Source organism: Salmo trutta, chromosome 16, assembly GCF_901001165.1.
Source record: "Salmo trutta chromosome 16, fSalTru1.1, whole genome shotgun sequence".
Taxonomy (NCBI): Eukaryota; Metazoa; Chordata; class Actinopteri; order Salmoniformes; family Salmonidae; genus Salmo; species Salmo trutta.
This window is the reverse complement of record NC_042972.1, coordinates 5,692,509-5,710,232: the sequence shown is the minus strand read 5'-3', so window position 1 is coordinate 5,710,232 and position 17,724 is coordinate 5,692,509. Positions and strand designations below refer to the sequence as shown.

At 44.7% G+C, this 17,724-nt stretch overlaps 1 protein-coding gene across 2 annotated transcripts in view; it reads right to left on the bottom strand.

The window, feature by feature from the left end:
• rnf123 (ring finger protein 123) overlaps positions 1-17,724 on the bottom strand; it is a 257,414-nt gene that overhangs the window by 44,241 nt on the left and 195,449 nt on the right. For both annotated transcript variants that reach the window (XM_029692856.1, XM_029692857.1), the window contains exon 35: positions 12,337-12,518. In XM_029692856.1, the coding sequence (XP_029548716.1) occupies positions 12,337-12,518 (182 nt within the window). The remainder of the gene's footprint in view (positions 1-12,336; positions 12,519-17,724) is intronic.

Genomic DNA, 17,724 nt, shown 5'->3' with positions numbered 1-17,724 from the left:
ACTGTCTGGGAGTGGTCTGAGTGGCGAGGTGAAACTGAAAACTAGCTGTTATTGGCAGAGTTTTAGAACTTTTTCACATTTTTATTTTACCTTTATTTAACAAGGTACAGTGGGGAAAAAAGTATTTAGTCAGCCACCAATTGTGCAAGTTCTCCCACTTAAAAAAGATGAGAGAGGCCTGTAATTTTCATCATAGGTACACTTCAACGATGACAGACAAAATGAGAAAAAAAATCCAGAAAATCACATTGTAGGATTTTTTAATGAATTTATTTGCAAATTATGGTGGAAAATAAGTATTTGGTCAATAACAAAAGTCTATCTCAATACTTTGTTATATACCCTTTGTTGGCAATGACACAGGTCAAACGTTTTCTGTAAGTCTTCACAAGGTTTTCACACACTGTTGCTGGTATTTTGGCCCATTCCGCCATGCAGATCTCCTCTAGAGCAGTGATGTTTTGGGGCTGTCGCTGGGCAACACGGACTTTCAACTCCCTCCAATGATTTTCTATGGGGTTGAGATCTGGAGACTGGCTAGGCCACTCCAGGACCTTGAAATGCTTCTTACGAAGCCACTCCTTTGTTGACCGGGCGGTGTGTTTGGGATCATTGTCATGCTGAAAGACCCAGCCATGTTTCATCTTCAATGCCCTTGCTGATGGAAGGAGGTTTTCACTCAAAATCTCACGATACATGGCCCCATTCATTCTTTCCTTTACATGGATCAGTCGTCCTGGTCCCTTTGCAGAAAAACAGCCACAAAGCATGATGTTTCCATCCCCCATGCTTCACAGTAGGTATGGTGTTCTTTGGATGCAACTCAGCATTCTTTGTCCTCCAAAGACGACGAGTTGAGTTTTTACCAAAAAGTTATATTTTGGTTTCATCTGACCATATGACATTCTCCCAATCCTCTTCTGGATCATCCAAATGCTCTCTAGCAAACTTCAGATGGGCCTGGACATGTACTGGCTTAAGCAGGGGGACACGTCTGGCACTGCAGGATTTGAGTCCCTGGCGGCGTAGTGTGTTACTGATGGTAGGCTTTGTTACTTTGGTCCCAGCTCTCTGCAGGTCATTCACCAGGTCCCCCCGTGTGGTTCTGGGATTTTTGCTCACCGTTCTTGTGATCATTTTGACCCCATGGGGTGAGATCTTGCGTGGAGCCCCAGATCGAGGGAGATTATCAGTGGTCTTGTATGTCTTCCATTTCCTAATAATTGCTCCCACAGTTGATTTCTTCAAACCAAGCTGCTTACCTATTGCAGATTCAGTCTTCCCAGCCTGGTGCAGGTTTACAATTTTGTTTCTGGTGTCCTTTGACAGCTCTTTGGTCTTGGCCATAGTGGAGTTTGGAGTGTAACTGTTTGAGGTTGTGGACAGGTGTCTTTTAATGATAACAAGTTCAAACAGGTGCCATTAATACAGGTAACGAGTGGAGGACAGAGGAGCCTCTTAAAGAAGAAGTTACAGGTCTGTGAGAGCCAGAAATCTTGCTTGTTTGTAGGTGACCAAATACTTATTTTCCACCATAATTTGCAAATAAATTCATTAAAAATCCTACAATGTGATTTTCTGGATTTTTTTTCTCTCATTTTGTCTGTCATAGCTGATGTGTACCTATGATGAAAATTACAGGCCTCTCTCATCTTTTTAAGTGGGAGAACTTGCACAATTGGTGGCTGACTAAATACTTTTTCCCCCCACTGTAAGTCAGTTAAGAACAAATTCTTATTTACAATGACGGCCTACCAGAAGGCAAAAGGCCTCCTGCGGGGACGGGGACTGGGATTAAAATACAAAATGTAATATAGGACAAAACATACATCACAACAAGAGAGAAAACACATCACTACATAAAGAGAGACCTATGGCAACAACACAGCATGGTAGCAACACAACATGACAACAACATGGTACCAACACAACATGGCAGCAGCACAACATGGCAGCAGCACAAAACATGGTACAAACATTATTGGCCACAGACAACAGCACAAAGGGCAAGAAGGTAGAGACAACAATACATTGATACTAAGAAATCCTTAGGCGCTGACAATTTAGACCCGTTCTTACTTAAGTGTGCTGCACCTATCATTGCTGGTTCAGTGACACACATTTTTAATCTAACATTAAGCACAGGAATTATCCCTAAGGTGTGGAAAGCAGCTTTTGTTATGCCACCTACATAAGGGAGGTGACGGTAGTGATTTGGATAACTATCGACCCATCTCTAGGCTCCCTTGTCTGGCAAAGATCCTATAATCAACAAACAGTTACAATCTTTTCTTTCTGCTAACAGTAATCTTAGCACCAATCAATCTGGTTTTAGATCTAAACACAGTACCACATCAGCCACTATGCTTGTTGTAAATGATATTGCAAATGCCTTAGATGATAGAAAGCACTGTGCTGCGTTGTGTGTAGATTTGTCAAAAGCTTTTGACACTGTAGACCATGCTATCCTTTTGAGTAAGCTGTCATCTATAGGAGTGGGCACGGATGCCTGCCGATGGTTTTATGACTATCTTAAAGATAGAACTCAGGCCGTCATGGTCGACGGGGTCAAGTCTGACCCCTTACAGTGGCTTAAAGGGGTCCCTCAGGGTTCAATAATTGGCCCACTATTGTTCTCACTTTATATAAACAACATTGGTGATGATGTCAGATATTGTAAATTCCATTTATATGCAGATGACACAGTGATATACTCTATTGCTCCAACAGCGGACCAAGCTTTAATGCAGTTGGAGTCTGATTTTAGGATACTACAGGGGTCTCTTTTACAGCTTAAACTTGTTTTAAACGCTAAGAAAACAAATGTCATGTTTTTTTCTAGGTCTAAACTCTCAGTTAGAAACACTTTTGTAATCACTAGCTTGGATGGTACACAAATCAAACAGATCTCTGCATATAAATACTTAGGGGTATGGTTAGATGACAAGCTTTCTTTTAAAAAACATGTTACTGAATTGTGAAAAAAGCTCAAATTCAAGATAGGGTTCCTTTACAGAAACAGGGCTTGTCTGTCCTCCGTAAATAGAAAACAAATTGTGCAGGCTACTTTTATGTCCGTTTTAGATTATGGTGATATTATCTATATGCATGCATCGGCAAACACATTAAAACCACTGGATGCTATTTACCATTGTGCACTCAGGTTTATCACGGGTGATAGTTACAAAACTCATCACTGTATCCTTTATCAACATGTGGGTCGGGCCTCTCTATCTGTGAGGCGAGAGCAACATGCTCTCTTGTTTATTTATAAAGCGCTTCTTTTAAAACTACCTCCATATATATCATCATTAATTTCCACTAGATATACTAATTTTAAAACCAGATCACAGATGTGGATTACATTAGAGACTCCTGCGGTCTCCACAGAGTTGGGTAGGACTGCCTTTAGTTCCTTTGCACCTTATTTATGGAACAAACTGCAGATCCAACTTAAGTTAGACACTCTGGTGTCCCTTGCCCATTTCAAAAATGTTATGGAGGATCAATATGATGTTGTCTGTGATTGTTTCTGTTGAATTGTGTCTTTGTTTTGTATGTTTGAAATGTCCTTGTCTGTATGCCTAAAACTGTACATGTCAACATGTTTACACAGGGCACAGCCGTAAAAGAGATCCAGGCCTCAGTCTGTTTTCCCTGTTAAAATAAAGATTAAAAAAATAAAAATAAATACATCATGCGAAGCAGCCACAACTGTCAGTAAGAGTGTCCATGATCGAGTCTTTTAATGAAGAGACGGAGATAAAACGGGCCAGTTTGAGTGTTTTTTGCAGCTTGTTACACAGTCGCTAGCTACAGCGAACTGAAAAGAGGAGCGACCCAGGGATGTGTGTGCTTTGGGGACAGAACGTGTGTTGTATGTAGAGGATGAGGGATACAGTAGATATCTCAGATAGGGGGGAGTGAGGCCTAAGAGGGTTTTATAAATAAGCATCAACCAGTAGGTCTTGTGACGGGTATACAGAGATGACCAGTTCACAGAGGAGTATAGAATGCAGTGATGTGTCCTATAAGGAGCATTGGTGGCAAATCTGATGGCCGAATGGTAAAGAACATCTAGCCACTCGAGAGCACCCTTACCTGTCAATCTATAAATTACATCTCCATAATCTAGCATGGGTAGGATGGTCATCTGAATCAGGGTTAGTTTGACAGCTGGGGGTGAAAGAGGAGTGATTTTGATAAAGGAAACCAGGTATAGATTTAACCTGAGCCTGCAGCTTTGATATGTAATGAGAAGGACAGTGTACCATCTAGCCATACTCCCAAATACTTGTATAAGGTGACTACCTCAAGCTCAAACATTTTTACATTTTAGTCATTTAGCAGACGCTCTTATCTATGACCTTTGTTTTGGAGGTGTTCAGAACAAGGTTAAGGGCAGAGAAAGCTTGTTGGACACTAAGAAAGCTTTGTTGTAGAGCGTTTAACACAAAATCCGGGGAGGGGCCAGCTGAGTATAAGACCATATCATCTGCAAACAAAAGGAAGAGAGAGCTTCCTACTGCCTGAGCTATGTTGTTGATGTAAATTGAGAAGAGCGTGGAGCCTAGGACCGAGCCTTGGGGTACTCCCTTTGTGACAGACAGTGGATAAGACAGCAGATGTTCTGACTTCATACACTGCACTTTTTGAAAGAGGTAGTTAGCAAACCAGGCCAAAGACTCCTCAGAGACACCAATACTTCTTAGCCAGTCCACAAGAATGGAATGGTCTACAGCATCAAAAGCTTTGGCCAAGTCATTAAAAATAGCAGCACAACATTGCTTAGAATCAAGGGCAATGGTGACATCTTTTAGGACCTGCTGCTGTGGCTTCTGGAAGAAAATGCTTTCGGCATTTTCAACCGGTGTCGCTCATTCAGCCAACAGAAGCTTTCAACCAGTTCTCCCCATTAAGCAATGAGTCGAAGTCAGAGGCCGAGCTTCCTCCACCCGTTACGGGGTCTGAGATGCCGAAGCCTCCCACCATTAGCTCTGACAAATTGAAAACCCTAGTCATTGGCGACTCCTTTACCCGCAATATTAGACTTAATAATCCAGCGATCATACACTGTTTACCAGGGGGCAGGGCTACCGATGTTAAGGCTAATCTGAAGATGGTTCTGGCTAAGGCTAAAACTGGCGAGTGTAGAGAGTATAGGGATATTGTTATCCACGTCGGCACCAACGATGTTAGGATGAAACAGTCAGAGGTCACCAAGCGCAACATAGCTTCAGCCTGTAAATCAGCTAGAAAGATGTGTCGGCATCGAGCAATTGTCTCTGGCCCCCTTGCAGTTAGGGGGAGTGATGAGCTCTACAGCAGAGTCTCACGACTCAATTGCTGGTTGAAAAATGTTTTCTGCCCCACCCAAAAGATAGCATTTGGAGACAATTACAGCCTGGCTTGCTGAGGAGTGACGGACTCCATCCTAGCTGGATGGGTGCACTCATCTATGAACATGGACAGGACTCTAGCTCCTCTAGCTCCACAATGAGATAGCCAGCCTGCCAGATTAGTGGAGTCTGCCACTAGCACAATCAGTATAGTCAGCTCAGCTGTCCCCATTGAGACCGTGCCTGTGCCTCGATCTAGGTTGGGCAAAACTAAACATGGCGGTGTTCGCCTTAGCAATCTCACTAGAATAAAGACCTCCTCCATTCCTGCCATTATTGAAAAATATTGTGATATAAAAAGATATCTCATCTCAAAATAGGGCTACTTAATGTTAGATCCCTCACTTCAAAGGCAGTCATAGTCAATGAACTAATCACTGATCATAGCCTTCATGTGATTGGCCTGACAAACATGGTTGAAGCACGATAAATGTACTGTGTTAAATGATGACTCTCCTCCTGGTTACACAAGTGACTTTATCCACCGCGCATCCCACAAAGGAGGAGGTGGTGCTAACAGCAAATTTCATTATAATTATTTTTTTATTTTTTTCAAGACTGCGTTTTCTTCTTTGGAGCTTCTAGTCATGAAATTATGCGGCCTACTCAATCACTTTTTATAGCTACTGTTTACAGGCCTCCTTGGTCATATACAGCGTTCCTCACTGAGTTCCCTGAATTCCTTCGGACCTTGTAGTCATGGCAAATAATATTCACATTTTCTGTGACTTTAACATCCACATGGAAAAGTCCACAGACCCACGCCAAAAGGCTTTCGGAGCCGTCATCGACTCATTGGGTTTTGTCCAACATATCTCCAGACCTACCCACTGCCACAGTCATACTCTGGACCTAGTTTTGTCCAGTGGAATAAATATTGTGGATCTTAATGTTTTTCCTCATTATCCTGGACTATCGGACCACCATTGTATTACGTTTGCAATCGCAAAAACAAATAAATCTGCTCAGACCGCAACCAAGGATCATCAAAAGCCGTGCAATAAATTCTCGGACAACCCAATGATTCCTAGATGCCCTACCAGACTCCCTCTACCTACCCAAGGACATCAGAGTACAAAAATCAGTTAACCACCTGAGGAACTACATTTAACTTTGCGTATTACCCTAGATGAAGTCGCACCCCTAAAAACAAAAAACATTTGTCATAAGAAACTAGCTCCCTGGTACACAGAAAATACCCGAGCCCTGAAGCAAGTTTCCAGAAAATTGGAACGGGAATGGCGCCACACCAAACTGAAAGTCTTCCGACTAGCTTGGAAAGGCAGTACCGTGCAGTAGAGCCCTCACTGCTGCTCGATCATCCTATTTTTACAACTTAATTGAAGAGAATAAGAACAATCCAAAATGTATTTTTGATACTGTCGCAAGGTTAACTAAAAAGTAGCATTCCCCAAGAGAGGATGGCTTTCATTTCAGCAGTGATAAATTCATGAACTTCTTTGATGAAAAGTTCATGATCATTAGAAAGCAAATTACGGACTCCTCTTTAAATCTGCGTATTCCTCCAAAGCTCAGTTGTCCTGAGTCTGCACAACACTGCCAGGACCTAGGATCAAGGGAGACACTAAGGTTTTTTAATACTATATCTCTTGACACAATGATGAAAATAATCATGGCCTCTAAACCGTCAAGCTGCATACTGGACCCTATTCCAACTAAACTACTGAAAGAGCTGCTTCTTGTGCTTGGCCCTCCTATGTTGAATATAATACATGGCTCCCTATCCACCGGATGTGTACCAAACTCACTAAAAGTGGAGGTAACAAAGGCTCTCTTGAAAAAGCCAAACCTTGACCCAGAAAATATAAAAAAACTATTGGCTTATATCGAATCTCCCATTCCTCTCAACATTTTTTTAAAAAGCTGTTGCACAGCAACTGACTGCCTTCCTGAAGACAAACAATGTATACGAAACACTTCAGTCTGGTTTTAGACCCCATCATAGCACTGAGACTGCACTCAGGAAGGTGGTAAATGATCTTTTAATGGCGTCAGATCAAGGCTCTGCATCTGTCCCCGTACTCCTAGACCTTAGTGCTGCTTTTGACACCATCGATCACCACATTCTTTTGGAGAGATTGGAAACCCAAATTGGTCCACACGGACAAGTTCTGGCCTGCTTTAGATCTTATCTGTCGGAAAGATATCAGTTTGTCTCTGTGGACGATTTGTCTTCTGACAAATCAACTGTAAGTTTCGGTGTTCCTCAAGGTCCCATTTTGGGACCACTATTGCTTTCACTATATATTTTACCTCTTGATGATGTAATTCGGAAACATAATGTTAACTTTCACCTCTTTGCGGAGGATACGCAGCTGTACATTTCAATTAAACATGGTGAAGCCCCAAAATTGCCCTCCCTGGAAGCCTGTGTTTCAGACATAAGGAAGTGGGAGGCGGCATATTTTTTTACTTGTAAACTCAGACAAAACAGAGATGCTACAGAGATGCTAGTTCTAGGTACCAAGAAACAAAGAGATCTTCTGTTAAATCTGACAATTAATCATGATGACTGTACAGTCGTCTCCAATAAAACTGTGAAAGACCTCAGCGTTACTCTGGACCCTGATCTCTCTTTTGACGAACATACCAAGACTGTTTCAAGGACAGCTTTTTTCCATCTTTGAGTCATTGCAAAAATCTGAAACCTTTTGTCCAAAAAGGATGCAGAAAAGTTAATCAAAGCTTTTGTCACTTCTAGATTAGACGACTGCAATGCTCTACTTTCCGGCTACCCAGATAAAGCACTAAATAAACTTCATTTAGTGCTAAACACAGCTAATAGAATCTTGACTAGAACCAAAAAAATTGATCATATTACTCCAGTGCTAGCCTCTCTACACTGGCTTCCTGTTAGGGCTAGGGCTGATTTCAAGGTTTTACTGCTAACCTACAAAGCATTACATGGGCTTGCTCCTACCCATCTCACAGGTGTGGTCCTGCCGTACATACCGTCACGTACGCTACGGTCACAAGACGCAGGCCTCCTTATTGTCCCTAGAATTTCTACTCAAACAGCTGGAGGCAGGGCTTTCTCATATAGAGCTCCATTATTATGGAATGGTCTGCCTATCCATGTGAGAGACGCAGACTCGGTCTCAACCTTTAAGTCTTTATTGAAGACTCATCTCTTCAGTAGGTCCTATGATTGAGTCTAGTCTGGCCCAGGGGTGTCATGGTGAACGGAAAGGCACTGGAGCGACGAACCACCCTTGCTGTCTCTGCATGGCCAGTTCCCCTCTCTCCACCAGGATTCTTTGCCTCTAACCTTATTACGGGGGCTGAGTCACAGGCTTACTGGTGCTCTTCCATCCTGTCCCTAGGAGGGGTGCGTCACTTGAGTGGATTGAGTCACTGACGTGATTTTCCTGTCCGGTTTTGAGCCCCCTCGGGTTCGTGCCGTGGGGGAGAGCTTCGTGGGCTATACTCGGCCTTGTCTCAGGGTAGTAAGTTGGTGGTTGAAGATTTCCTTCTAGTGGTATGGGGGCGGTGCTTTGGCAAAGTGGATGGGGTTATATCCTGCCTGATTGGCCTTGTCCGGGGGTATCGTCGGACGAGGCCACAGTGTCCCCCAACCCCTCCTGTCTCAGCCTCCAGTATTTATGCTGCAATAGTTTGTGTTGGGGGGCTAGGGTCAGTCTGTTATATCTTGAGTATTTCTCCTGTCTTATCCGGTGTCCTGTGTGAATTTAAGTATGCTCTTTCTAATTCTTTCTCTCTTTTTTCTCAGAGGACCGGAGCCCTAAGACCATGCCTCAGGACTACTTGGCCTGATGATTCCTTGCTGTCCCCAGTCCACCTGGTCATGTTGCTGCTCCAGTTTCAACTGTTCTGCCTGCAACTATGGAACCCTGACCTGTTCACTGGACATGCTACCTCGTCCCGGACCTGCTGTTTTCGACTCTCTTTCTCTACCGCACCCGCTGTCTCTGAATGATAGGCTATTTAAAGCCAACTGACATTAACACCTGAGGTGCTGACCTGTTGCACCCTCTACAACCACTGCGATTATTATTTGACCCTGCTGGTCATCTATGAACATTTGAACATCTTGGCCATGTACTGTTATATTCTCCACCCGGCACAGCCAGAAGAGGACTGGCCACCCCTCATAGCCTGGTTCCTCTCTAGGTTTCTTCCTAGGTTCTGGCCTTTCTAGGGAGTTTTTCCTAGCCACCGTGCTTCTACATCTGCATTGCTTGCTGTTTGGGGTTTTAGGCTGGGCTTTTGTATAGCAGTTTGTGACATCAGCTGATGTAAGAAGGGCTTTATAAATACATTTGATTGATTGATTGACTGACCTTTAAGGTTGCGGAAAAACAGATTGCATACCACAGAGAATACTATAGACATCAAGAAAGCAAGTCAGTTGATTATTGACAAGTTTTTACAACACTTTTGATAAACCGTGGCTGCCTTCCAAGCAATGGGAACCTCCCCAAAGAGGAGAGAAAGGTTAAAAAGGCCAGAGATAGGCTTGGCGATGATAGGGGCAGTAATATTAAATAGGAAATGGTCTAAACCATCTATAGCAGTTTCAGGAACTCCTTTATCACCTCGGACTCAGTGACCACCTGCAGGGAGAAACTTTGTAGTGGGGCAGTGGAAAAAGAGGGAGGAGCATCGGGTATAGGCACATTAGAAGGGGTGGGAGATGAGGAAATGTTGAACCTTTTCATTTTGGTCTATTCATTTTAATAATTTCACAGTATTATTCCAACGATTTTATTGAATAGGAAAAGCCTCAGATTGGCAAGCATTGACCGGCAGCTAGCTAACATAGTGGCATGGGACATATACATCCTCCACACACTGTGTGTGCGTCCCAAATAGCACCCTAATGCCGATATAGTGCAGTACTTTTGACCAGAGCCTGAGGTACTATATTTGGAATAGGGTGCCATTTGGCACTCACACACGGTCTGATTAATACAGCTAATGTAACACCTGCCCCATGGAGGTAGGATATAATGAAGATGGCAGGGGGGAGAGGGGGAGAGAAAGAATCACTACCTCATCACAGTACTGATGAGAGCCCTCTCCGTTACCCTCCAAAACACCGGAGCCCAAGCTGTTACCGCCAGGACCTCACAGAATTACAAGACACTTCTGTGAGGGACCTCATTTATCATGTTCTCTTCTCTGCTCTCTCTCTCCATCTTTCTCTCCCCTCCGTCGCTCTTCTTCTCCCCCCCTCTCACACAGAACCTAGTACACAAATGAGCCATCCAATTACGTCAGATGGCTTTGCTAGCCTAGTGGAGCACACTTCCTCCCTCTAAAATCCGCTCGCTCTAATAAACTCTGTAAAGACCCAGGGGGTATTGGGTCCCTCTCATTTCACCTCTCTCTCTGAGTTTGAGAGGAGCTTATTTTCATAAGAGATGAATAGTCTACTGACTGAGGTGCATACTGTACTGCTCTCTGAGTTTAAATCATAAAACCAGGATGAGAAGAGTTTAGATTAGGTCCTGATTGACAGCAACTAGTCACTGGCTTGGTGATTCGTTTAGAAGTTTTTATTTTTTATTTAACCTTTATTTAACTAGGCAAGTCAGTTAAGACCTAATTCTTATTTACAATGACAGCCTACCCCAAGCCAAATCTGCACGACACTGGGCCAATTGTACGCCGCCCTATGGGACTCCCAATCACGGCCGGATGTGATACAGCCTAGATTCGAACCAGGGTCTGTAGTGACACCTCTAGCACTGAGATGCAGTACCTTAGACCGCTGCGCCACTCGGGAGCCCCAATGCTCTAGTGTAGTAAACAACATGTGGATGCTGCTGAGGGGTTTAGGGGGTTTTCTATGGAGGGAGAGGGGCCTCCACTCTTGTGTTGTCTTGACTGTGTGCTTAGGGTCCTTGTCCTGTTGGAAGGTGAACCTTCACCCCAGTCTGAGGTCCTGAGAGCTCTGGAGCAGGTTTTCATCAACGATCTCTCTGTACTTTGCTCCGTTCATCTTTCCCTCGATCCTGACTGCCCCTGAAAAACATCCCCACAGCATGATGCTGCCACCACCATGCTTCACCGTAGGGATGGTGCCAGGTTTCCTCCCGAGGTGACACATGGCATTCAGGCAAAAGGGTTCAACCTTGGTTTCATCAGACCAGAGAATCTTGCTTCTCATGGGAGACAGGATCAAGGCAAAGATGAAAGGAGCAAAGTGCAGAGAGATCCTTGACAAAAACCTGCTCCAGAGCGCTCAGGACCTCAGACTGGGGCGAAGGTTCACCTTCCAACAGGACTGCGACCCTAAGCACACAGCCAAGACAACGCAGGAGTGGCTTCAGGAAAAGTCTCTGAATGTCCTCGAAGTGGCCCAGCCAGAGCCTGGACTTGAACTCGATCAAACATCTCTAGAGAGTCCTGAAAATAGCTGTGCAGCGACGCTCCCCATCCAACCTGACAGAGAAGAATGGGAGAAACTCCCCAAATACAGATGTGCCAAGCTTGTAGCGTCATATCCAAGAAGACTCAAGGCTGTAATCACTGCCAAAGGGGCTTCAACACAGTACTGAGTAAAGGGTCTGAATACTTATGTAAATGTGATATTTCAGTTTTTGCTTTGTCATTATAGGGTATGGTGATGTCATTATGGGGTATTGTGATGTCATTATGGGGCATTGTGACGTCATTATGGGGTATTGTGACGTCATTATGGGGTATTGTGATGTCATTATGGGGTATTGCGATGTCATTATGGGGTATTGTGATGTCATTATGGGGTATTGTGTGTAGATTGATGAGGGGAAAAAACCTAACAAAATGTGGAGATCTCAAATAAAAATGTTGAGCAGTGTAGGGTAGTTCCTTCAGTTCTTCTAACAGCCAGCCAGCTGACGGGCGGACGGATAAAAGGAACAGACAGACTAACGGACAAAAAGACAGCCAGCCAGAGAGATGTACTCACAGGCGTGCAGGGAGAAGTGTTTACGTTCTGCGGGGGCTGCAGCAGGGTCTCCTGGGTGTACTGTGGGGGTTTGGGGGAGCACTGCTGCAGCCAGAGAGGTCTCTCCTTCCCCCAGGAGGTGCTGGATGGAGTGCAGCTGAAAGCACGGATCAGACAACAGCACTGAAGCCGCACGCGACACCCTGAAGAGACACAGAGGATATGTTAAAGCAAACTCTCACTAAAGCCAAAGAACTAGTGTACTGTCATTGGTCAGACTACACAGTTTTCCATTATGGATAGTGCAGAATGCTTGGCAAGAACGTTTTAACATCGAGAACATTCGAGGTGTTTTTGAACACCACTTCCTATCACACAGTGCATCAGAACTTGAAAGATGAATCTCAGCCAAGACAGGACACATCTTTCATAGTGTGACTTCTTGTTCCTGTGCAGACTACCTGGAAAATAGTAACAACCACATGTCATGCTGGCTGTGTTGGCTCTATAATAAGTCCTGTCAACCGACGTTGAACACTCTGAGCTCACTATCTCTGCTTCTCCTTCCTCCTCAGCGTTCAATCACTGGTCTCTACATTCACTCCCTGTTCTCGTTCCCTGTTGGTGCTTCTCAGTACCAGGCTATTTCTCTCACACACACACACACACACACGTTTATTCCCGGAGGCGCTCCTCAATACCAGACTACTTCACACATCAATCTTTTATTATTTTATATGCACTTTTGACAAGACCAGACACACACATCCATACAGCTAGCTACACACACAGCCATACAGCTAGCTACACACAGCCATACAGCTAGCTACACACAGCCATACAGCTAGCTACACACAGCCATACAGCTAGCTACACACACAGTCATACAGCTAGCTACACACAGCCATACAGCTAGCTACACACACAGCCATACAGCTAGCTACACACACACATACAGCTAGATGTATGGCTGTGTGTAGCTAGCTACACACACAGCCATACAGCTAGCTACACACAGCCATACAGCTAGCTACACACACAGTCATACAGCTAGCTACACACAGCCATACAGCTAGCTACACACACAGCCATACAGCTAGCTACACACACAGCCAGCTACACACACAGCCATACAGCTAGCTACACACACAGTCATACAGCTAGCTACACACACAGCCATACAGCTAGCTACACACACAGCCATACAGCTAGCTACACACACACAACAGCCATACAGCTAGCTACACACAGCCATACAGCTAGCTACACACACAGCCATACAGCTAGCTACACACAGCCATACAGCTAGCTACACACACAGCCATACAGCTAGCTACACACACACAGTCATACAGCTACCTACACACACAGCTAGCTACACACACAGCCATACAGCTAGCTACACACACAGCCATACAGCTAGCTACACACACAGCCATACAGCTAGCTACACACACAGCCATACAGCTAGCTACACACACAGCCATACAGCTAGCTACACACACAGCTAGCTACACACACAGCTAGCTACACACACAGCTAGCTACACACACAGCCATACAGCTAGCTACACACACAGCTATAAAGCTAGCTACACACACAGCCATACAGCTAGCTACACACACAGCTATACAGCTAGCTACACACAGCCATACAGCTAGCTACACACACAGCTATACAGCAAGCTACACACAGCCATACAGCTAGCTACACACACAGCTATACAGCTAGCTACACACAGCCATACAGCTAGCTACACACACAGCTATACAGCTAGCTACACACAGCCATACAGCTAGCTACACACACAGCTATACAGCTAGCTACACACAGCCATACAGCTAGCTACACACACAGCCATACAGCTAGCTACACACACAGCCATTCAGCTAGCTACACACAGTCATACAGCTAGCTACACACAGCTATACAGCTAGCTACACACACAGCCATACAGCTAGCTACACACACAGCCATACAGCTAGCTACACACACAGCCATACAGCTAGCTACACACACAGCTATACAGCTAGCTACACACACACACAGCCATACAGCTAGCTACACACAGCCATACAGCTAGCTACACACAGCCATACAGCTAGCTACACACACAGCCATACAGCTAGCTACACACACAGCCATACAGCTAGCTACACACACACAACAGCTAGCTACACACACACACAACAGCCATACAGCTAGCTACACACACACACAACAGCCATACAGCTAGCTACACACACACACACACACAGCCATACAGCTAGCTACACACACAGTCATACAGCTAGCTACACACAGCCATACAGCTAGCTACACAAAGCCATACAGCTAGCTACACACAGCCATACAGCTAGCTACACACACACACACACAGCCATACAGCTAGCTACACACACACACAGTCATACAGCTAGCTACACACACACACAGTCATACAGCTAGCTACACACACAGCCATACAGCTAGCTACACACACAGCTATACAGCTAGCTACACACACAGCTATACAGCTAGCTACACACACAGCTATACAGCTAGCTACACACACAGCTATACAGCTAGCTACACACACAGCTATACAGCTAGCTACACACAGCCATACAGCTAGCTACACACAGCCATTCAGCTAGCTACACACAGTCATACAGCTAGCTACACACAGCCATTCAGCTAGCTACACACACAGCTATACAGCTAGCTACACACAGCCATACAGCTAGCTACACACAGCCATTCAGCTAGCTACACACAGTCATACAACTAGCTACACACAGCCATACAGCTAGCTACACACACAGCTATACAGCTAGCTACACACACAGCTATACAGCTAGCTACACACACAGCTATACAGCTAGCTACACACACAGCTATACAGCTAGCTACACACACAGCTATACAGCTAGCTACACACAGCTATACAGCTAGCTACACACAGCCATACAGCTAGCTACACACAGCCATACAGCTAGCTACACACAGCCATTCAGCTAGCTACACACAGTCATACAGCTAGCTACACACAGCCATACAGCTAGCTACACACAGCCATTCAGCTAGCTACACACAGTCATACAGCTAGCTACACACAGCCATACAGCTAGCTACACACAGCCATTCAGCTAGCTACACACAGTCATACAACTAGCTACACACAGCCATACAGCTAGCTACACACACAGCTATACAGCTAGCTACACACACAGCTATACAGCTAGCTACACACACAGCCATACAGCTAGCTACACACACAGCTATACAGCTAGCTACACACACAGCTATACAGCTAGCTACACACACAGCTATACAGCTAGCTACACACAGCCATACAGCTAGCTACACACAGCCATTCAGCTAGATACACACAGTCATACAGCTAGCTACACACAGCCATACAGCTAGCTACACACAGCCATTCAGCTAGCTACACACAGTCATACAGCTAGCTACACACAGCTATACAGCTAGCTACACACACAGCTATACAGCTAGCTACACACAGCCATACAGCTAGCTACACACAGCCATACAGCTAGCTACACACAGTCATACAGCTAGCTACACACAGCCATACAGCTAGCTACACACAGTCATACAGCTAGCTACACACAGTCATACAGCTAGCTACACACAGCCATACAGCTAGCTACACACAGCCATACAGCTAGCTACACACAGCCATACAGCTAGCTACACACAGTCATACAGCTAGCTACACACAGTCATACAGCTAGCTACACACAGCTACAGCCAGTACCCAGTACTGACACTATGTCCATGATGCAAGCACTGGAAATAGATGATGTAGACTAGACAACAGGATAGTTCAAAGCTTTTCTGTTTGTATAGTCCCCATGCTAACGTCTAACTATTCCCCAAGACAACACGGCATTAATATTCCACAGATGGGGAGGAAGCTGACAGGGAAGTAGAGGGATGAAGACAAGCGTAGTTTCCTCTGTGCAGCAAGAAGGGAGTTGGAGTGAGGTGGAGTAAACACACAGTAACTGATGCCTGGTAGCACAGCTGGAGGATGAGACTGAGGCAGGACCAGTCCTGTCAATGTGACTCAGACAGACAGACAGACAGAGACAGACAGACAGACAGACAGACAGACAGACAGACAGACAGACAGACAGACAGACAGACAGAGACAGACAGACAGAGACAGACAGAGACAGACAGACAGAGACAGACAGAGACAGACGGACAGAGACAGACAGACAGACAGACAGACAGACAGACAGACAGACAGACAGACAGACAGAGACAGACAGACAGACAGACAGACAGACAGACAGACAGACAGACAGACAGACAGACAGACAGAGACAGACAGAGACAGACAGACAGAGACAGACGGACAGACGGACAGACGGACGGACGGACAGACGGACAGACAGAGGGACACATGATGTTGGACTGGGCTGTATAGAGTACTTTACTATATACCGGTATTGAAGTATGGACCAGTTTGTATTTTTACTTTACTTTCTATAACTGTATTTCAATGTTTGGTTAGTTAAACGTGATACTCAACTTCAGCGTGTGTAATGTCATTTAATTTTTTTTTTTTATAGTTTACTCGTTATCTACTAGAGTCGTCTTTCTCCCTTCTGCTGCGTACCGCTTCCCACACCAAGCCCTGCCCCCTGTCACTCAAGGAGAGAGAGCGTTTTGCTCGACCACGGAGTCACAAGCACTTTACTTGCCGTTCACTCTGCAGTCCACATGGTCAGAAAGACGCAATGAGACGTTTGTGAGGAAACAAAACTATGCTGCTTTCCACAAGCCTTCTATAATTACACTTCTAGTTTGTGTATCTTACTGTCCCCTAGTTTGTCTTTTCTTAACAAGTTGTGGTTCCTACCCTGGTCAATAATTCCTCCCTGGCTTATTCATTCATTGTCATGTCAAACAACAATGTATTCAAGGTGCTGCCCACTATATTCCAACTATAGAATTAGAATAAATAAGTCTATTTCCAAAATTCCACAATATTTCACCAATTAACTGAGACTTTACTTTTTGCCCATATCGTGCAGCCCTGCGAGGCACAGTGTGGAAATGATACCAGAAGTGTGGTAAATGGAGACGTTTTAGAAAATGAACAGTATAAAACAAACATAATGAAGAAAGGCCTATTGAAATGATTTATAACTACTTATGAAGAATATTTACAACTTTCATTACTCAAAAACAGAAAATACTATTAAAAAAAAAAAGTTGAAAAAAGTCATGATATTTTGGCCCATAATCCCCCAGCCCTAACATGATATTTTGGCCCATAATCCCCCAGCCCTAACATGATATTTTGGCCCATAATCCCCCAGCCCTAACATGATATTTTGGCCCATAATCCCCCAGCCCTAACATGATATTTTGGCCCATAATCCCCCAGCC